Genomic DNA, 21,442 nt, shown 5'->3' with positions numbered 1-21,442 from the left:
GCGGCCCCCGCGCTCCGTCCCCTGGTGCCGGCCGCCGAGCCCCGCCGCCTCCCTTTGTCTCCGCGCTGCCGCCGCTCACAGCCCGCGGCCCCGGGCCGCCCGCATCCCGCGGTGGCGAGAAGGCAGCGAGGGCTGGGGGTCGCGCCGGCCCGGCCCGGCCCGGCCCGCCCCGCCGCCGGTACCGACTCCGCCGCTCCGGGCCTCGGCCGCCGCCGGCCGCCTGCTCCGCTCCGCCGCGCTCCGCTCGCTGCTGGGCCCCGGCGCCGCGCTCCGGCCGGGCGAGAGGGGGAGGAGGCGGAGGCGCGGCGAGGCGGGGAGGGGAGGGGGGGGGAAGAGGAGGAGGGAGGAGGCGGCGCTGGGCCGGGCCTGGCGGCCGCGGCGGCGACGCCGACTCGCGTTCCCCCCGCCCTCTTCCCCCCCCGCGCCTCTTGCGCAATGGTACGATCCGGAACACTCCGAGCCGTCGCCCTGGCAACAGCGCGACCCATTCGCTGCGCCCCGCCGTTAACCGTTGCCGCGCCGCGGTGGCGCCCCGCTGCCCGCCCCCCCCTCGGCGGCCGTCGCCGCCTCCCCTTCCCGCCCCGTCAGTGAGGGCAGGCGCTGCGTTGTCTCTCTGGGGTGACTTGTCCCGTCCCCCGTCTACCCCCTCGTGAGGAGGGGGACCGAAGGGCGGATGGCAGCCCCGTCCAGCCGGCCCCCTCGCTTCAGGCCCCCCCATCAGCCCCCGGTGCCTGCCGCCCGCCTCAGTGGCGGGGTTCGCCGAGGGCCAGGCACCGGGCCGGCTGGGAAAGAAGCCCTGGAGCTCCCTGGGGAGCCCCGGGCTGCGTGACCCACTGAGGAAGGACAGGGGCGCATGCTGATATGGCAGAGGGAAAGCGGGCCGGCGCCTTGCCCTCGTCTGTTGGGTCTGCGGCGTGGCCTCGGCGCTGTGTGATGGCCTTGAGGACCAAAACGTGGGAACCCCCTGCCTAGACATCCCGGCAGGAGCGATAGGGGCATGGCGGTAAACAGCTCGGAGATCTGGGTAACTGTCAAGGTTGCTAGACCTCTGGGTGCGCCATTTTAGGGCCTGCCTGATGGGAAATGGAAAAACTTCTGGAAATGGCTTTCAGCTCACGGTCTCCTTGAACTAGCGCTGAAAACTGTTGAATTGAAAATTGTTTATGCTCACATAAACCAAGCAATTTCCAGTGATTTCCGGCAATTTCAAAAAAGAATGTTTGAAATACATGCTTCCTAGATGTCCGTAGCCGCCTGTAATGGCAACTGTGCGTGTTTCAACACTGGGCAGTATAGCTGCAGTGTTAAAAATGGGTTAAGTTCTACCAGAGATCAGGTAAGGCTTTTTAAAACAGTTTCAAAAGACCAGGACTGCCCTTCTGTGCCAAAGGGCTATAAAGAAAAAAAAAATAAAGTTCACGTTTGTTCAGTACGACAGGGCGCATTTTTAATACTATTTGGATTACTAAAATACTGCTAAAATCAGCTTAATTACTGATGTGTTTGCTCTACCGAGACTTTCACTAACCTGAAGGAATTGGCTCTATTTTAATCATTGTCTAAATTTATCTGCTGCAGAAATGCCCATGGGTCCATCTTCACCTACAGATTCCACATCAGCAGACTCTGTTGACTACTTAGAGGTTAAACGTTTGGATTTCATTCTGCTCATTCCTTTTTTTGCTTTAAGTTGGAGGCAATGCGAGTTGAAGGACTCTTAGGCCCTGATCCTGCCATGAGATCCCTGTGCGTGTAAGCATCGCTATCGGCATTAGGCTGTGGTTTGGCAGCGCAGAAGACCCAGCAGTGTAACTAACTCCTATTACTGGCTCAAAAATGGGGTGCCCGCACGATGTGAAGCGCTGACCTGGTATTCATTCACTCTGCCTGCTCAAGTTAATTCAAGAAGTTTTTGACAGGTTAACTTTTTACTAGCAGGCTTTATGCAGGATCAAGTATCACTGTACACAACTCCAGCCAGATCAGGTATCGTCTGCACCCCTGCGGCTGGCGTACGGCCAGCGTAAAATTGGCGTTGGCTCCGTGTCGCGCGCTCTGGCTCATTCAGCTGAAGCGTGATCACGTGCCTTGGCCTGATCCCGATCAAATTTGTACTCCTGGGTGATCCAGAAACGTACAAACCTGGTTTTAATGATTGTGGAGCTGCGGCCCCACGCAGACGCTGGACCGGGGAGTTACCCAGTACGAATTATTTTTGTAGCTTTATTTATTTAGTTTTGCACTGTCGGAGGGGTGGGGTGGGGTTGTTAACCATCGGGTTAATACAAAAACGATTAGGGGGGAGAGATGTTGCTGAGCAGCCGCACTGCAAATCTCCTTCTGTCCTCAGACCAGTCATTGAACATCGCAACCGAAAAGATTCTTCTTGCGTGAAGTGAGGAGCGGGTGAAAGGTGCGGCGTCTCACGGGCAGCATGGTCCTGCCTCGGCGTGGGTTGCTTGGCTGAGGACGGGGGGGGTCACTTATGAGGAGGCTGAGTCCGGTAGACATCAGGCAACATGTGAAAGCAATGTGGTACAAAGGTGGTGTTGGTGTGATCTTAGTGATTGTTGCATTACTCATAACTGGCAAAGGTACAGGCAAGTTATACAAGTCATTCTGAAAAAGTGCTAATGAAGTCTTTTACTGTATTATCCCAAATTCGACTGCAGAATCTTACCGTGGAAATAATGTGGTATTTCCTCTCTCTAAGCCTTTCACGTTCAGACCACATTTGAGGGGGAGCGGGGAAAGGCGTGCTCTTTAAGGCATAAAAGCTCACCTGAAATACCTTCTTCTTTACATTTCAGCATGTTGTGTCTTTAACGCCTGTTGTGTGTAAGCAGCAAAGGTTAGAAATAGATGATGCATTTTCTGGAGACTCTGAAGTTCCCTTTCTCATATGTTACACACTTCAAGTGTCTGTGCTTCCTTGTGAACAATTAAGATTTACATGTTAAACGGAACAGCCCTGGAATTTGGACTCATAATCCTACCATGGGGTTGTTTTTTGGGGAGGAGCACAGAAAGTATTTTTCTAGTAGTTTTTTTATTGCTTGCTTTGTCTAAGTGACACATGTTTGGAAATAGAGGTTTAGAAAGACAAAGCAAAAGTGCGTGAAAAGGGCCAATTTATCACATGGTTGTTCAGCTGATTTTGTGTTTCCAGGAGTAAGGAAATATGTGCCATGTTTTTCATGATTTCATACAGTATAAATAGAAGGTGGTAATCACCCTGCGATAAACTGCATTTTATTAAAAATCCCTGTCTGCCTCATATGCACTCTGTCCCCCTGGAACAGTCTCCAGCATTCCAGCCCCTCGAGCAGCCCTCCCAACAGTCGCTTTCTCTTTTTGAAAGCACTTGCCAGATAAATGTTTCTTTCTTTTTTCTTCCCCAATTACACCGGTGTTCAGCGGAGGCCGGACAGTTTTGCTTGGCAGGGGTTCAGGAGGATCCACATAACTCACTTGTGGCTTCTGCGATTGGAAGTGATTCCTGCTGATAAAGCTGCACCATCGTCTATCCTGTATCTTTTATTGCATGGTTGGGCATAACGTCCACCAGGTCTTTCTGCAGCTCCCATCTCAGTCTGTCTCTATGTGGTGTTTTTGCTTCTCAATTTGCCCAGTAACTTTTAGCTCAACTTAGTCATTTAAGAGGTAACAAATACAGAGCCCTTCCCTAACCTTCCTTTTCTTCTGCCACCCTACTCCGTGTGCTTTCTGCGTTTTCATGGCTTCAGCCGTGGAACGGAAAGCTTGTGAATTTACCCAGAGGAATCTTCTTGGCCTTCGGCTTTTTCTTGCCTATGGGCAGCGGCCACTGGGACTGCAGGAGAGCAATGACACAAACCTGCTTGAACAATAAAGCCCGTGGTCAGCTAACCCTTTCTCTCTCTTTTGATCCATTTAAGCTTGAATTAATTCCTAAAGTAATATATTTCCCCCCCTTGCCTAGCTAACCGTACTCCTTTCCCTGACCTGGCTCCTTGAGGGACTGTGTTCCTGCTTGCCTTCTCTTGCAGTCGCTGATCCTTCCCATTGCCCCACCTCACCGCGCTGTCCCACATCCCAGTGCGTGAGAGACGAGAGGCAGCTTCATCCAAGGGAGCAGGGAAGACTGCAGGGAAGGGCAGTCGCGGATTCCTGTGCTTCACTGGGTACAGCTATGATGATCAAAGGGATGTTAGGCAGGTAGGATCTCAGTGGGGTCCTCGTTCACGCAGACAGCTCTGTAGATCTAGGCTTTCCCTTAAAACAGTGGTGCTTTACTTCCCACCCCTGAAAAAAACAAGGCATGGATGGCCTCAGCCTTCCACATCTGTTGCAGAGGCTGCAGGCTGGTGCCATTTGGGGTGTAGCCTGTTACAATCCGTTAGCTAATTTCCTGTGACTGGCTGATGTTGAGTTTTCAAGTCCTTTTGTCCAGCCCACCACTACACTACTTCTCAGTTTAAAGCTTTTCGCTGCAGTCTAAGCTACAGTGAGGAAATTTCTCCTCTCCAAAAAATGCAGCTGGCTTAATGAGTAGTTCAGCTAATGCTGGTTTGGGACTGGTTCAACTCCTAATGTCAGCCTTGCTCCAGCCCCCTTGCTCCAGGGGGTTACAGTTGTCCTTCACAAATTGGCTTCCAGACTTTCTTCATCAGATTTGAAGCGTGTCCATTAAATCTAGTAAGCCTGATACAACCTACGGTCTTAAACTGGCTTTAAAATTGGTTTAGTGTAACTTCTTAAAAGTAAATTTGGGGAATGTTTTTTGGGTATGGATGAGACCAAAATGGTCCTTTTGCACTGCTGACACCTAAAAGCACCATCTCCTGACATGGCTCAGCAAAACAAGGGTGCCAGCTTGGCGAGGGGAGAACATGGTGCTCATCAGCATTTCACACTGAGTGGAGCCGACCCTTGGCTACTGCTGTAGACCGGTTCTGCTCTTAGAAGGTGTCAGAGAAGCTGCGATGGCCTGTTTTAGAGGTTCCTTTCCTTTCTTGAATGTAAAGCAGAAATGATGCCCTAGAACTCTTCTGTGAATGCAACCAGTAATTACATGACAAAGATCTCTATTAAGACCTATGCATGTAAGTGTAGGCAGAACAGATGTGTAATGTGCATATTTTAGATACATAAGCATGTATACATATCTATGTATGCGCATACACACGTATATAAATCAGGATACGGCTGTTAAGTGAATGGATTCCCTTTGGAAGTCATGCTGATCATGATCTTTTCTTTTTTTTGACCAGAGATTATAAAGAAAATGTAACCAATCAGTGGGTTATTTGGAAATTATAACTTAGGATCCTCTTGCACACAGAGCTTTGTTGTGGAGCTTAGGTCACTATGAAGCTTTCCTTAAGGATAAAAAACTGGTGTTTTCTCTGTGCTTTGCAAGTATCGTGTCTCTAATAGGTGCTACATGAGATTATGTTTTAGGATTACATGGTTCTTCCTGCACAAAGCAATTCTGGTCTGCCGTGTATTTCCTGGTGTTGGGGGTTGTTTATTCAAAATACAGCATACTGTGAGTATGTGGTTAGGTGTTGGGGCAAAATTCAGAGCTGATGTCTCAGTGCAAACTTCAGCTCTAAATTTGAGCCTTTGGGATTTGGGTATTTTCTTCAGGTTTTGATTTTACTTGTCAGTCAATAGCTGACAAGAATATAACTATGCTGATACGAGGAGGAATGGTAGAGGATATAAAGCGTGGGAGGTCTGGATTATATTTCCAGTTTTGCCATTAAATTGGCCAGTGACTGTTGCTGCTAAAACAGATTGAATCAAGCATGAATGAAAGGATTGCTTGAAGAACCCAAATAATATATTATGGTTCAGGCAACTGTACTTGGATGCCATGTACCTATTATGTGTGTCTCGTGTGCTCTTGTGGGACAGGACTGTCTGGTGGTCAGAGCAAGTGACCTGGGCCCCTCTGACTCCGCCATACACGTCACACCCTTTGTGGCTTATACGAACCTTCATACTCAATGGTTAAAATCATCAAAGGGAAAGTGCTTCTGGGAGGGCAGGATGTAAAGTCTCAAACCTCAGCGCTTGCAGTTCATTGCATTGGGTGCTATTTTAAGTGTTGAGCTTTGTCATTTCTTTATTAGCAGTACCAACAAAGATTGAGATGGCAGAAAATATCTGATGTAGTCATTATTATTAAAAACAGTGGCACACAAACAAAGAGACCTTTCAGGTAGTAATTGCTTTCATAAGCCATTCCTGGGGATTGAACTCTGAGACCTCTACAAATGGATCTAAAAGGGGCAGCCCCTGCAGTCACAGCAGAAGCATGTGTGCCCGATGTGCTGTGGGGTACCTGTTACAGCAGCAGGTTTGTGAAATCTTCCTCTGTAACAGCTGTTTAGTCCCAACACCCAGCAGAGACAGCCGGACGCTGTGTGTGTGAAGCTCCACTGCCAGCCAGCACGTTCAGCCTGGGATGGAGGAGATGTGGCCTTTGGCTGAGGTTGGAGAAGGGTGGGTGCAGCCTCCTCTCTGACAAAGGTTTCCATGTAGCCAGGGCAGATGTAGCAATACTGGCCAGCTTGCGAGTAAGGGTTATTTGGTTATCAGGGAAGCTTCTTCTTGTCCTCTCTGTCAGAAGCTCCAAGAAAGAAAAGGCATCAGTATCTGGGCTTGTCCCTCTCCAGTCAAGCCTTGCGTGGGGCCCCAGGAGCGAGGTCCAGGGTCAGGTAATTCATATACTCTTACAATAGCAAGAGTTAGAGGTAACTTCGCAAGAAGTTAAGGCCCCCTCGGCCTGGGAGGGTACGGATGTAGCTGTGTGGTTCTTAAAACACTGGATTTTTATACCCACGGATTACTGCAGCGTTACTTTTAACTATTAACTCCTCCCTCTCTGGACCGTGGCCACCAGCACATTTTCAGGTAGTAAATAGCGTTCTAAAATTGGCAGTTCACTAGAACTGGACAAAGTTATGTCACCTGCCCTGCGAGCATCAGCTCCAAAGTAAGTTCTTAGAGCAAAACTGGAAAATAAGGCAGTACTGTTTTGGAAACATGCTGTGAAAATCAGAGTCACAGTTAGAGCCTGGCACAAACTGCCGGTGAGACTTAGAAAATACAGTTTTATATGGAAGGCAGGATAAAGATACAAAATACAATTTCATACTTAATGGAGGATTTGCATTAGTTCTGGCCAAAGGAAGGTTACTTTAACATCTTGTTCCTAAAAGTAACATCGCAGAAACTGTCGGTGCCAAATTCCCCTGATTTTCTGAAAGTTTTCTGCTGCAACTCCTGTGGATGCACAGAGAGGCGGTCGCAAAAGGAGGTACCTTTCAGAAACCTCATTCAAGCTGCTAAATTCACCAATGCGTGTTATCTACCTGTGCACGACAAAAATCTTCAAAATCCTTTCTGAAAATGCCGGGGTAAAATTAAGGGCAGATGCCAACAGGGTGGGAAGAAAGTATAGAGTTCACTGTGTTGGAGGTGGAAATATAAATGGGTAAAACAAGATCTGTGTTTTACACTGGGTCTTTCAACTTGTTTCTGCACCATTCAGAAAAAAACCACAATAATCATTTGCCTACAGTATAATGTAAGTTAATCGTCTATGTGACCAGACCCTGTCATGTACAAGGAGAACACAACTTTCTTTAATCCAGATGGTTTCCAATTTTTTTTTAAAAAATGTGCGTGCCTAGGAAAACGTAAGCTAGAAATACTGCTTTTACTCCTTTTTTTTTCCCCCCAGCATACATGCTGACTAAATTATGTGGAAAAGCCGCTTTCTTTCCACTATTTCACCCCTGAGATTTAGTATTTTCCTAGTCTTGTTGGTAGTGTTGTTCCAGACTTTTTGCCAGCAATCCCAGTCTGTATTCTTTATGTTCCTTTTGGAACAGTGAATCCTTTCGTAAGAAGATTATTCCTTGATGCCCTGAAGCAGGAAACATACACAAAAATCTTCAGATGTATTGAAACCTGTGAAAATATTTATAGAATGGCAATGGTTGCCAGGACGTGGGAAACAACAGGTAACTTAATAATACTCCTTTGCATAGCCGTAGCCCTCTCCTTTGGCAAAATGAGAGCTCTATGGAATCGTGTAATGCCTGCAGCTTTGTAGCATTTTGGGTTGCTTCGCAGGTTTTAGCCCCGTTGCACCCGTGATGAAACTGAGCCCCCAAACGTTCCTTCTGGGTGGACGGGAAGTGAGTACCTGCGGCTTGACTTTGTTTGAAAGCCTTTGTTTGGGCTCACGCTGTCTCACGCTAGGTGCCCAGAAGTATCGGCGTGAAATCAGTTTTTGGAAACTTAGGACTGAATGACTTTCCAGCGTCACATGCTGGGTTTGTTGCAGGGCCAGGAATACGGCCCAGATCTCCTGGCTCCCTACCCGCTGCCTGCACGGCAAGGCCAGTCCTCAGCTCCGTTTCAAGGGATCCTAGAGAGCACTGGCATTTTAGCAAGTCAGCTGGCAACTTCGCTGTGTTTTGTTTAGAATGGTTCACATTCTTCCATCTAATTCCCACACTGAAAATTTCCAGCTTCCTATTTTCCCCGAGCTGTCCCAGCAAGACGTATTGAATATGCAGATGTGATGGCACACACTCGCACACGTGCTTTTCCTGAAGCAACCCCTCAAAGTTTGTTCTGGATGTTTGTTTTACTCCGGTTCCTCTAATCCCCAAAGTGACATTAGACAGATTTTTTTGTTTAACCTTTGTATGAAACATTCTCTCTCCCTTTATTTGTAAGGATATGCGGTTTTAGTTACATTTCGTTATATTCCCTTGTGCGTGGAGGAGACACTGTGTAAATGAAAACATATTATAATTATTACACACAAATGTCTTCTCAGACATCTCCCATACATGCCTTCCCTAGAACATAGTTAGTTTTGAATGTGCACGTCACTATTTTTTGAAACGCATTCATGTAATAAATAACTGCTTTCACTCCAGGAGTGTTTAGCAATATCGAGGCTGTCCACCCAAAATACGTTGGAAATACATTTCAAAGGCAACTGCAATTGCGACCGAGAGCGGGAGTAGGAGGTAGGAGGCTTGGTACCACGTTTCTTGGTGATGAATCTCTCGGTTCAAAACCGGCACTGGGCTTGACCGAAGAACTGCATGCTGTCAGCACGAGTGAAGTAAAGACAATGAAAAAAGCTGGCTTCTGCTTCGAGTGAGGAAGTTATTTTGCTGGAACAGCATAAATCCTTAATAGGATTTCTTGCTTTCCCTGCAATATTCAGGCAATTCCTTCTCTCCTCCTACACCCTGCCCACTGCAGGGATGGGTGCGTATCTCCTCATACGCCAGCTTTCTGTGGTCCGCACCTGCAAACACGCGTACAAGCTTAACCCTTCTGTGCGGCGCAGCATGCTTCCCTCACCTGCAAGATGAGCAATCCTTACCTTCTCTACAAATACACTATTTTTTTTTGCAGGGCAAACACATTTTTCACTGCAAGAACATTGTATTTGTCAAAAAAAAAGCCAAGATTGCATTCCAGATGTTACAGCTGTTCCACATACAGAAATTCCCTAGTCCTGTCTAGTCAACGTATTCAATAACATATTGCCAGAGAGAATAAATATGTTCAAGATAATGGGGAAAAAAATCTCCGGTCCTGTAAATGTCCCTTTGAATGATAGCATAAAATAGATCATTTTAATTTTCTCTATTTGAGTGGCATTTGGAAGAACTTAACCCACTGGATTTCTCCCCCTGGGTACATGTTTTCCCTTTAGCTTCAAGGGAAGAATAAACACATTTCTTTCTTTGAAAAAATCTGTCTCCTGCAGACTGTTCTCGTGTGTTTGGTTAAGTTCTGCCTGAGGTATTACTATGAATATGGACTTAATAATAACTGCATTTACATGGTTTCACTGAGGGATCTTTAAATGCATTAGAGCCCGTAACATATCACAGCATCCACAGGCAAGATCACAATACCGGTCCCGAAATAAATTTACCTCCCCTTGGCAGATGAAGAAACTGATTTCAGAGGTGCAGCTGGTTAACAGCCAAAATGAGATGGCTAAGCAAATGGGAAGACGAGGTCCCGACCCGACCTCTTGCTGTAGTCACCGGACACGGGGTCAGATCCCCACCTCGCCTAGAACCGCAGAGCTCCAGACGAAGTCACCGCGGTGAGGACTGTTTGTGCCAAATCGTCGGCTTTGTACGTGCTCCTCACTGGAAATGCCAGGGCTGTGCAATTTAAGTGCCCCGCGTTATATGGCCAGGGAGTACCATTAGCATAAAGGTGTGATGCAGCCTGTGTGACTGGGGAGGGGAGGCAGCCTGTCCCTGCAGGGGACCTGACCTGATGTCCACCCTGTGCTCAGGGTAGAGTTTGGCCACAGGAGAGGATTGTAGCTTCCATCTTCCAAGCTCTGGCTACTTCTGAAGACCCTTAACAGGGAAGACCCCCTTCCTTCTGATAAATTGGCACATAATCGTAGGATCATAGAATCGTAGAATGGTTCAGGTTGGAAGGGACCTTAAAGATCATCTAGTTCCAACCCCCCTGCCCTGGGCAGGGACATGTCCCACTAGACCAGGCTGCTCAAAGCCCCATCCAGCCTGGCCTTGAACACTTCCAGGGATGGGGCATCCACAGCTTCCCTGGGCAACCTGTTCCAGTGCCTCACCACCCTCACAGTAAAGAATTTCTCCCTAATATCCAATCTAAATCTCCCCTCCTTCAGTTTGAAACTGTTACCCCTCATCCTATCATTACACCCCCTGATAAAGAGTCCCTCCCCGACTTTCCTGTAGGCCCCCTTTATCCATACATGAATTTTCACCAGGAATGAGGAATCATCCAGTAGTTACTTGTTTCTTTCTGAGACCTGGTGACAATCTCACGCCATCTGACGCTGTAGGTGTATGATCTTTCAAAGATGACATCAACTCACATGGCGTCAAAAGAAGCAATCCTGCCCTCCCTCAGCGCTTGATAGCAAACTGGATTGAAAAACTGGTTGGCGCTTGAAGCCGAAATATCCAGGTGCCTTTCTGAAGTCTGCAGGATCATAACGATCTGAATCGGGTACACTTCTCCAGCCCAGCTGCACCTGCTGCAGGAACAGTGATTTTTATTTAATTCAGTATTTGAAGAGCTGCAAACTGTGAGTACTACTGACTGGACTCTCAGAACATTTTAGGGCCAAATTCTCTGGTGTCCATCATTGAACGGCACTTTCCGAGTAGATGAGGTGTTAGATAAGCACCTACATTTTCCAGATAATTTAACCCCTTGGAGCTTTGCGTCTGGTGGTTACAAGATTTTTCATGTCAAAAGCAGGAAAGGGAGAGCTCAGTTTTCCACACGCACCTCTGAAATCCGATTCCTTGGTTTGAAGCCTAGGTGTGGGCTGAGCTCTTTGGAGGATAGAGTCCCCACCGGGGAAGTGCAGGATGTGCTCAGAATCCCTCACGATGGCTGGAAAGCTGGTCTGGTGACAACTTGCACTGGCTGTGTTGATGTAAAGCAAGTTTTGACTTTCATTAGCCCTGCTGGGCCGGCAGAGCTGTAGGAGGAGAAGATGGATGCTGTTCTAGTGTCCGTACCACCAGCAAAAATGTCACCTTACAGTTCATGTTGAGAGAAGCAGGAAAAAAGCGTAGCTTTTTTTGGAAAGCTTTTGGGTGGCTTTGGCAGTTAAAATATCTAGATAAAATGCTTTGAAAACTGAGTCAAATTCAAAGTCATTGAAAAGGAATAAATTTGAGTAAAGTGTGCTAGCAATTTTAGTTACTTTTCCAGTTCTTTTTGCAGGGAAGAATTTACAAAGCAGCGAATACTAGTTGCTACACTGGAAACCTGATCTGTTCCAAAGCAGGTAATTCTCACAGAGGCATCTTTCAAATTAATGCTTTGTTACTAATTTTTTAAGACTTAGATTTAAATTCTTTTCATTTTTTTTTTTAATACTACCATGGTCTTGCACTTCAGGCCTTGCCCCGGTAGCGCAGGGGCTTCGGCAGCAATATGGGTTTCAGTAGCTCCTGTCCAAGAAGCTGATGTTCACCTTCTGTGCAGTTGTGCCCTCAGCCTGTGGCAGTGAGCTGTGAAATGGGTCAGGGAATGGAGCCACAATCAAAAAACCTCCCAGGAACATAACTTTTCTTGAAGTGCCGGTGCAGGTCCACGTGAAGTTAACTCAGGTGAAGATGGTACTGCCGTGGCTCAGCCTTCTCCAGCCAAATGTTCCTGCCCTGCTCCACCGCGCTTCTGATTCACACGTGAACCAGCCCAGGCTGTTAAATAAGTAAAACCCGGTCTTTTCTTTTTGTAAGTTGTGTTGAATCTTTTTAACTCCTTATATTGTCTTTATAACTGCTTATATCATCAAGGGGCTGCACCTTGAACAGCAGTGTCCTGCAGCACAGGGCTGGGATAAACCCCCGGGGTGGGAGAGAGAGGTCTTTATTATCCTGATGATGCTGCCAGCAGAACCATATTGTCAGGCTCCGGCCTCAGTTTTGGCATCCTGAACTTTAAGGGACAAGCTGACGGATGAACAAATAGGTGTGAGCTGACCATGAATAAATTTAGACTGGAAATTAGAGAAAGAGTCGCAGATTTTTGCACGGTGAGATGCCAGACAGAGTAGGGACCCCAAATGAACCACGGCTTTCAAGATGCTGCTCACTGAGTTTATATATGGGATCGTATGATGTGTCAATGAGAAGAGGCACCACTCCTTGTTCCTAGTATTAGACCTTATCTACTTAAAAAGAAAAAAAAAAAAAAAAAGCAGTGATTTAACTGAACAGTCTCATTAAATCAGTACAGATCTTAATTTTGAAGGCTTTGCTTTTGGTTTAAAGGGTAACTAACCTACACAGCCCTGATATACTGATATAACTCTTCCAGATTAGGTTTGCATGAATGCACATTTTGCAGAAAATTTGTATCTGGAAACTCTTTATTTAAGCAGGTAATAATGTTATAATAGCATTTTACAAACAAGATCTTAAATAGGGTGCTCTAATTTCTGCAGTTAGAATCGCACATATGTGATTGGTGTTAGAATAAAGGTGAGATATAAAATGATCGCTTTTTTGGTACAAGTGCATATGCAGTCTATTCTCAAGATGGTTTTGAACCGGTTTAGCTTAAATCTGTTGCATCCAGAATTAACAGGAAATTCCTACACTGAAGTGTGACAGTATAGAAGAAGATAGATAAGTTCTGAAATTGGTTAAATCAGTGTAGTTTTCTGATACAGATTGGGCTTTTTTTATAGTGTTTCAGCCTTTTATATATATATGTTTTAATATTTATTTCTTTGGTTTGGAAACTATTTGTGCTAACTGCGTAGATGATACAGTTGATCCACTGGGGCATTATTCCCAAAATGTTTTGTTTATTGCTTGCACTTTGAAGGCACTGTATTTGAGCAGGAACAATATTTAATTGATGGCAGATGTATTTGGTGGTCGAAAGAACGGAAAAAGCAAGCAGATTTTAATTTTGATCCTGATTCAGCACAAATGAGTAGGTGTATGCTTACTTTCAAGCACCTGGTTTAATGCTTTGCTGAAGTGAGGTAAATCTGCACCACCGATTTAATGTTTTGGGCCTGTTACTCAGCCCTTCCTGCACTTCTCTTTCCCTTTCTGTAAGGTAAGGGAAGAACAGCGGCTGTTAGGCGTTGTGGGGTCTAATGTATGCTGTGTATGTGCTTCCTTTGCAATTCTAGAGCGGAGGAAGAGCTGATCATTAATATGCTTTTCATTAGACTGGACTTTATAAGAACACCTTTGAAGACTCTCCCAGGAAGGAGAGAAATTAAGTTCAGTTTGAATTTATTCTGTGGCTTTCTATTTCCTTTGGAAATGCCTGTATCGAGCTTTGCTGGGCAATGATTTAACTGACACGAGACTATTGATCCAAGTCAGTCTGACACTGGTCCCCGCGACCTACGCTGAGGTGTTGGGTGTCCAAGACAGAGCAGTAACCGTGCATCTCCGTGTTCCCCCTGGTCATTCACTCCTGGAGAGCTAAGAACCACTGCAGCAGCAGCTTAACTGTATTTTAGGTATTTCACTGTCTTTGCCAGTTAATGTAATTATTACAGAGTACGGAACAAACTAAAAGGAATATATACTCAGAGCAAAAATGAGGTCCAGGCCTCTGTGAGATGCAGAGACATAAATCTTCTTGGTTTGGGATGACTCCAGTGGGACTGAGGGAGCTGGACACCCCTTTTGGGAGGATGAAGGGTGCTCTGTGCCTTGCAAGATCAGAATAAGGAAGTAAACGCTTAAAGTCATCCAGCTGTTCCCATCCCCTGGCCTGTTCTGAGGTCTCTGCAGAGAAGTCGCTTTGACGTGGATCGCCTTTCGCTGTCTCCTTGCTCACACTGTCAGAGAACTTTGTCCTGCTAGCCTTCCTAATCGTCAAGGAGGGCTGACGTATGTGCTCGAAACCACCATAATCTGAGTCCAGAGTTCTCACGCAAATCCCGCCGCCAGCATCAGCACGACGAGGGCTGCCCTCCTGTCACTGCCGGAGGGGTCTGTGCCGCGGTCAGCTACGGCAGGTAACAAACCAGCTCCCGGGGCTGGCCCCTGTAAAACAAATAAAGGAGGGATGTACTTTCTTCTTTTCGCTTTCCTCATCTCTTTTTCCCTTCTAGGATGGTTAATCCTCTATGTAAGCTTAACTCTTGGGGAAGGTGTTGGCTAGATGGCCTTAAGGGTTGGAGCCTTTCATTCCTGGAAACCTGCGGTGTTCGGGAGCAGCAGTGTGGGCTTCCTAGCCCTGCCTGGGCTCATGTTTCAACCTGACTTCTGGTGGCTCCTTTGAGGGGGTCTGGGGAACAATTTCTGAATTGTTCCCCTTCTGAATTGTTCTTCTTCTGAAGAAGAAATTGTTAGTGCAAATTAAGGAGATGGGGTGCCTGTTTGGCAAGTAAGCTGTGCCACCGTGGGCATGTTAAATAAACCACTGAACGGTCATCAGAGGATAATGCTTGGTACTTTTTTCAAATATATGAATTCAGTGATTTTTTTAGTTTATGACTACGCATAGTGAAGCTGGTCTAATTTCTTACAGGGCTTGCCCACGTAAATAAAGGATGTTAAGGTTTCAGTATGTGATTAAGGATGATTTGCTGCAGCCCCAGAAACCCTGGTATTCTAGTAGTCGTGGGAACAAGAAGCGCAAAATTTTGGCCAGACATCTCCTGATTCAGGTTTCTGGCTCTCGACTGAGGTCTCCAATATGCAAATAGAGTTCCTGTGGAAAAAGGAACCAGATGGCTTGTATCTGTCCCTGGGGATATCATAAATATGGAAGGTTTCCAGGCAGCCATATACCTGCAGGGATGGTTCTGTGTTTCTTCCTTCTCAATTTCGAAAAATTGAAAGCCATTTTGTTTCAGCACACGCAGCTTCTGCAGGTGCTCCACAGGTTGCTGCTGAGTCTCTTGCACTTTTCTTTGGGACATCTGGTCTCAGTGGACCGGGTTGGCTCAACACTGGGATTTAATCTGCTGTACGAGTACAACTACCACTGAATCACCTTGAGAGGGAGGAGGGTCGTGTCCAGGTTTATCCTTGGAGTTTGCTTCTTTTTTCTTGTAATGGGTGAGATGGTCTTGCTCCAGGTGAGCTCGTTGCCTGTCATGTGAAATATTGTGGCATAAATTACAACGTTCATAAGGATTTACATATATTCTGTGTCTTGTGCTGATGAGAAGCTGTTTTATTCATAGAATCACTATCGGTTTTGCCTATTCTGTTTTTAAACGGTGAAAATATTTAGTAGCTGGCCTCTTCTGTTGTCTAATACTTGCAACCTTCCTCCATTCTTGCTCTCCTTGGTGAGGCACTTCAGGGACAACTGTCACTGGGTCTGCTGAGACTGGCAGGTATATCTTGGCATTTGCTGCACTACATGCCCTGGTGACAGTGAGACTGGATGTCATTGGCCAGGGGAGTCATGGAAAAATGAAAGAGCAAGGTAGTGGTGAAAGGAAATCTGGATCTGTCAGCAGGGGTGACAGGTGATGAGATGCAGAAAAAGGTAGCACATGAGCACATCAGGAGATAAAACTCAGTGTATAAGTACCAAAAGAAACAAGCAGGACATAGGCAGGAATAATCTGCCCTTCCAGCGGAGACAGACAGTGTGTAACGATTCAACGAGGTAAGGCAATGTCGAGACAAAAGAGGTGGACATGGAGGGCTGATGTGCTGGGATACTTTGAGAAGGTTTTATTACACCTTCTGTAACGCCCCAGCTGGATCTGGACCTATGAGGGTCACTCCAGTTGCTGTTTAAGTAATAATCACAATACCAATAAAACAACACATTTAGATCTGGGAAGGTTGACACCAGTACAGCAACGTGGAGGTATGGTGCTGAGAGGGACAGGTTGTCGGCAGTGGAGCAGCACAGCACCAAATGAGTGAAGGGCGGTGGGATAAAGGATGATTTAGGTTTCTGTGTGAGGGCTGCATTTAGCTTCAAGGGATTTTATTATTATTTTTTTTTTAGATCTACACTCCCTCTAAAACTGGTTCAGCTGAATGGGCAGGTATGCGACTTTAATGAGATTCCTAAAGTCTTAGTAAGAACTGTCATTAAAACCAAGCCGGGCTGCCAGAAGCAGACGTAAAGCAGGATGTTACACTACATCTCTTGGTGCCATCAACTGGCAGGTCCACGGCACAGAACCAGAGGGCAGGGATTCCCTTTTGAGCAGCACATGCAAATCCTCCTTCCCGGGTAACGTGTCTCTACTGGCTCCTTAAGTAGAGGAGACTCTACTTCAGTGAATATTTTTCCCATCTTGAGTAAGCGTCTTATGTCAGAGAGAGCAGTAAATGTTTCTGGATGCACTGGACATTGTGAGGCATGAAAAACAGGCATTGAACCACAGTCGAGTCGCAAGAATAAACAGGAACTTGAAAGAGGCTCTTGACCAAGAATGTCTCCCAGTTCTCCCCGGTCCGGGAGAAACTGGACAAGATGCAGAAAAGAGGATCATTGAAGTTATGTGGAAAGAGACTTACATATTCTTTCAGCACTCCTTATAGCACATCATAAAGATCTGTGTCACACTTGGGGACATCCCAAATTTTCGGAATACAATAAGGGTAGGACAAGGAATTTGCGTGAGTAAACTCCTTCTCTAATTTATCGGGGCTGTCATCCAGACAGGGTTCAACTTTTTTCACAGTCTGCCAAATCTTTGCAAATGATCTCATGGACATGACCTCCACTTCTTTCTGGGAGTCTTGCAGCTTTCCTCCAGCAAAGGCGGCGGAGACGGTATTGGGAAAGCGGTGATAACCCTCCAGCTGCTCTGCCGTGACTTTGGAAACTCGATGTGTAAATTTGTGCTTCATGCACAGTTGTCACCTCTGAAAATCGAACAAAGGCAAACACAGGTACTAATTTTAGGCAGCCAGGCAACACGGCAGACAGTTGCCTAGGGCAGCAGACTGTTGAATGCAGCAGAATGCCAAGGCTTTATGAAGACGTGGGCTTGCTGCCGCTGCTTTTGCCTCTAAGCAGAGAGCAGCTAGACCTAAGATGGGAGCACGAGACCTTTAATCCGAAGGCTGAGATTCACGTCCTGTGTTCAGGTGACAGCTCCCTTTATGGCCCAGGTGATCCTCAGTGGTCTGGGTGAAAGCATCAGTGCTCAGGGCGCAGCATGGGTTCGCTGCTGCCATTTGAGTCACCCAGGCCCACTCGAAGGGGTGGGATAGGGCCTTTTCCAGCAGAAGCAGGAGGAACCCTCAGTTTCAGAGTTCTGTCTATTGGCCCTTTCTGTAGCAGGAGCAGTATGAGTTGGTCTGAGTGGGCTGCTGCGGGGAAGGGATGGTTTGGGATGAAAGCGGGAGTCTCTTGGACAGTGGGAATGGACAGGGGTGATGACCAGGAGGGGTGGTCTGCCTGGGGTGAGGTTGGGCTCTCCTGGATTTGAGAGAGGGGTTAGCCAGGGGACAGAAGAGGGGGTGAGACCAGCTTTCTTCAGGGCCTCCCTTATACCTGTTAGTGTAGTGACTCTTTCATGTCACTTGTATAGAGCCATCCCAAAGTCCTGCTCGCTCCTAGCCTCCTTCCCCTGAGACACCCAAATCCTGATGACTCTCCCAGCATCTCAGTCAGTCATTCAGGATTACCTGCCAGCAGCTCCTTACCCCCGTCTCTTACCTGACACCTCGCTGGCTCCATTCATCCCAGCCCTGCAGCAGCCCTGCTTCACCCCACCTCTCGTCCTCACAAAATTTCACTGACTTTCTGCCACCCAGCCCTGCTTTGGCAGACAACCTTGACAAAGCTGTTTGGGCTTAAAACCCAAGTTTTGTATTTATAAAATCCAAAGCTCGCTTTCAAGATTTTGGTGGCAAGTAGAAACAGGCACAAGGAAGAGGGCTTAGACAGTATTCTTTGGACCACTGGCCAAGTGCTTTACAGCTTTCAGTCTGGAAGCTGCTGGCTGAGGCTAAATCCCTCCAACAACGCCCCACCTGCTATTACCACTTTATCTAAAGTCATAAACGCAGCCAGTGATGAAATTATTTCCAGCACATTAAAAAGGAGTCGCTTCCATAATTCACATCTTGACTCAATGGCAGTCGCTCTCACCAGCAGCAGAATTTAGGTAGAGTTCAGAATTTCAGGCATCTCACACTGAAGCATGTCCTTTATTTGCCGCCTTTGACAGGATATTAGGTTGGCTGGATAAGCGATCTTATCCCATATGGCAATTTTTGTGTCTCGTGTTTCAAAATAAGATCATTGCTTTGCTGGTGCTTTTTGGAGCTTGAATTGCCACTAGCAGTATTCTCAACATTTTGCTGTTTTTAACCATCAGCTGCCTTTGAATATTAGTACTTAAAACGTGTAATTAATGCCATGTGTTTCTGGACAAAATTTCCTGTGAGCATCTCCCAGGCTTTACCAGCTGGAAAGGTTTTCATTTCCATGATGCCACAGTGCCGGAGGTGGACCACCGGTCCAGGGCCACGTGGTGGTTCATCCTTGTTGCCCCGTGGAGTGCTGCGGCTCTGCACATGCGCCCGGAGAAACTCATACGAACACGGACATTGACATCACCCCTATTTGTGGAAGTGCTTCATCGGCTGGTGCCGCCTCACATTCCTGGCTGGGAGAGGCACCGGGGCAGCTCACCACGGTTTACTCCTCTCTCAGAGTCCGTGAGGAGACTTGGTGAGGGCGAAGCTTGGAGATACACCTCTCCCATCATGTCATCTATTTACATGGTGCATGCCTTGTGTGAGACAGCAAGGCTTGGTTGTTGGTTTTTTTTTCCCTGCCCTAGTTCTTCCTTCTGGCTGTGGTGAGATGGAAAGGTGGGACGCTCTCTTCTCTGCCAGCGAGAAGGTTTTCTGTATCTGAGGCTGGCTTGGAAATTCTTTAGGTGACATCACACCATGTCTGTGCAGACTCATTGTTTGTCATGGAAAAGTCATTCATCCATACACAACTTCCTTCCTCCCCAGACTCCGGGAGATAAACTTTCCATTCTGTCTATTCCCTATAGAAACAGACCCAAAACACGTATGCGTGGCTACACACACATACAGCTCGCCATCCCTCCGTCACGCTTGGAGCTGTGGGAGGAGGGAAAGGGAGGATATAGAAGATGCGAATAAAGTCACCCTGTTTTCTTCAGATGTGGATCCTGCTGTGCCCGAGCAGTAAAACTCCCCTCCCGACGAGGTCACACAAGGCTTTTTTGTCCTGAGGCTAATTCTGGCACTCGCAGCCCCACATCTGCCTGCCAGGTGAGATGGGCCACCAGCTGCAGGTACAGCACATCTGGATGGGAGAGGAAGCGAAGCGTGCTGCAAACAAACACAGCAAGTCCACCGTGGCGGGTGCGAGGAATTCAATAAAAAATATACTTCAGTGGTCTGAGCTGCCGAGGCTGGTGATTCATGTCTCGGGCACCGCTCGTGAGGCAGAGTGAAAGGCCGGGTACTTGCGGATCTTGGACCACGTACACCGTGGCCACGGCTTGGGAGTTGCTGGAGGGGACCCGCACGTTCAGCCTTGCCTTCGGGGAGCTGCCGCCCCAGGGGCAGGGTCGGGGGGACGCCAGGCCTGGCGAGGAGGCTGTGTGGGAGAGAAGCGGGGGGCATTTGTCCGTGGCGGAGAGGTGGAGACAGTGTGACGTGGGGTAGGACAGGACGGTGGGAGGCCGTGTGGAGATGGAGGCGGCAGTGGTGTGGATGGTGTGATAAGGTGTCTGTTTCCCCATGGCATGAGGGAGGCAGGGTGCGAGGAGCATTTGTTACAAGGACAGTTACGGGTCCAGGATGCCCGCGTTTGCTTTCTGCTGGTGTCTGGGGGGGAAAAAGGGATGAGGAGCTGCTGGATTGTCCCTGCCTTTGAGGTTCCCGCTGGGTTGAGCGGGGAAGGGAGAGGGGTGTTTGGACAAAGAGGAGCCTTTGAAGCTTTACTGCTGTCCACCTCCCCTGCCCATAAAGCCATTAGGCTCTGGTGCCAACCCCATCTATCCGCGCTGTCGCCGGCAGCCCAGCCGAGCCCCGCAGACCCCCCGCCCGGGCAGCGGGGCCGGTGCCACGGCGTGGGGCCCTTGGGGAGGCCGTTTTGGGGAGGGGGGCGGCTCATTTCCGAGCCGGCCCTGCATTACAAAGGCGTCGGGGCCAGCGCGACCCTTTGATGTCCCCCGCCGGCTCCCCCGCGCACCTGCGGTGGCGGGGCTCCGCGCCACGCCACGGACCGCGGGGGGAGCATCAAAGGCGGCCAAGCCGGGGCCGTCCCGGAGGCTCCGGGGGTCCCTCCCGACGGCAAGCCCCACAGGTCCCCTCGCTCCCCCCGGGGCGGGACGGGGAGGCTCCGTCGGTGGCGGCGGAATCCCGGCGGCGCGGCCCCTGCCCCGGGGCCGAGGGCGGGCGGGCGGGGACGGAGGGAGGCAGGGCCGCCGCCGGAGCCCCCGGGAGGCGGCGGCCGGGGGAGGGTCCTGCGGGGGCGGGAGGGGGCGGCAGCCGCAGCCGGGCTGTGCTCGCCGCGCCCCCGGCCGCACGCAGGCCCCGCTCCAAGGGTTTCTCCTCGGCGTTTCTCCGCAGGGCGCCCCGTCCCGGCGGCCGGCTCTGCGGGGGCTGCCCCAGCCCCGCCGCCGCCGCCCGCAGCCCACCATGACCGGGCCGAGGCTGGCCCTCGCCGCCGCCCTCCTCTGCAGCTGCACCTCGCCGGTGGCCGACGCCAACTCCTGGTGGTGAGTGAAGGGCGCGGGGGGGAGCCCAGCGGAGCCTTTGTCCGCCGACGGGGACCGGGAACCGGGGACCGTCTGGGGGCGGGCGGCGGAGCGGGAACTTATCTGCCTCCCGGGCTTCTTCGGCAGCAGCTCGCTTCTTTCCAGGTTCCCCCGCCTCCCCTCCGTCCCTTGCCCAGTTTTGGGGGACGTGGGACGCAACCCCTCTCC

The 21,442-nt window shown here is 48.8% G+C and overlaps 1 protein-coding gene across 2 annotated transcripts in view; it reads left to right on the top strand.

Moving 5' to 3' along the window:
• Positions 1–21,442, top strand: part of WNT5B (Wnt family member 5B) — a 74,379-nt gene that overhangs the window by 37,116 nt on the left and 15,821 nt on the right. For both annotated transcript variants that reach the window (XM_063318578.1, XM_063318572.1), the window contains exon 2: positions 21,087–21,235. In XM_063318578.1, the coding sequence (XP_063174648.1) occupies positions 21,156–21,235 (80 nt within the window). In that variant the 5' untranslated portion in view covers positions 21,087–21,155. The remainder of the gene's footprint in view (positions 1–21,086; positions 21,236–21,442) is intronic.

The sequence above is a fragment of the Chroicocephalus ridibundus genome, chromosome 1, assembly GCF_963924245.1.
Source record: "Chroicocephalus ridibundus chromosome 1, bChrRid1.1, whole genome shotgun sequence".
NCBI classification, from domain to species: domain Eukaryota; kingdom Metazoa; phylum Chordata; class Aves; order Charadriiformes; family Laridae; genus Chroicocephalus; species Chroicocephalus ridibundus.
This window is presented reverse-complemented; position numbering and strand designations above follow the sequence as displayed.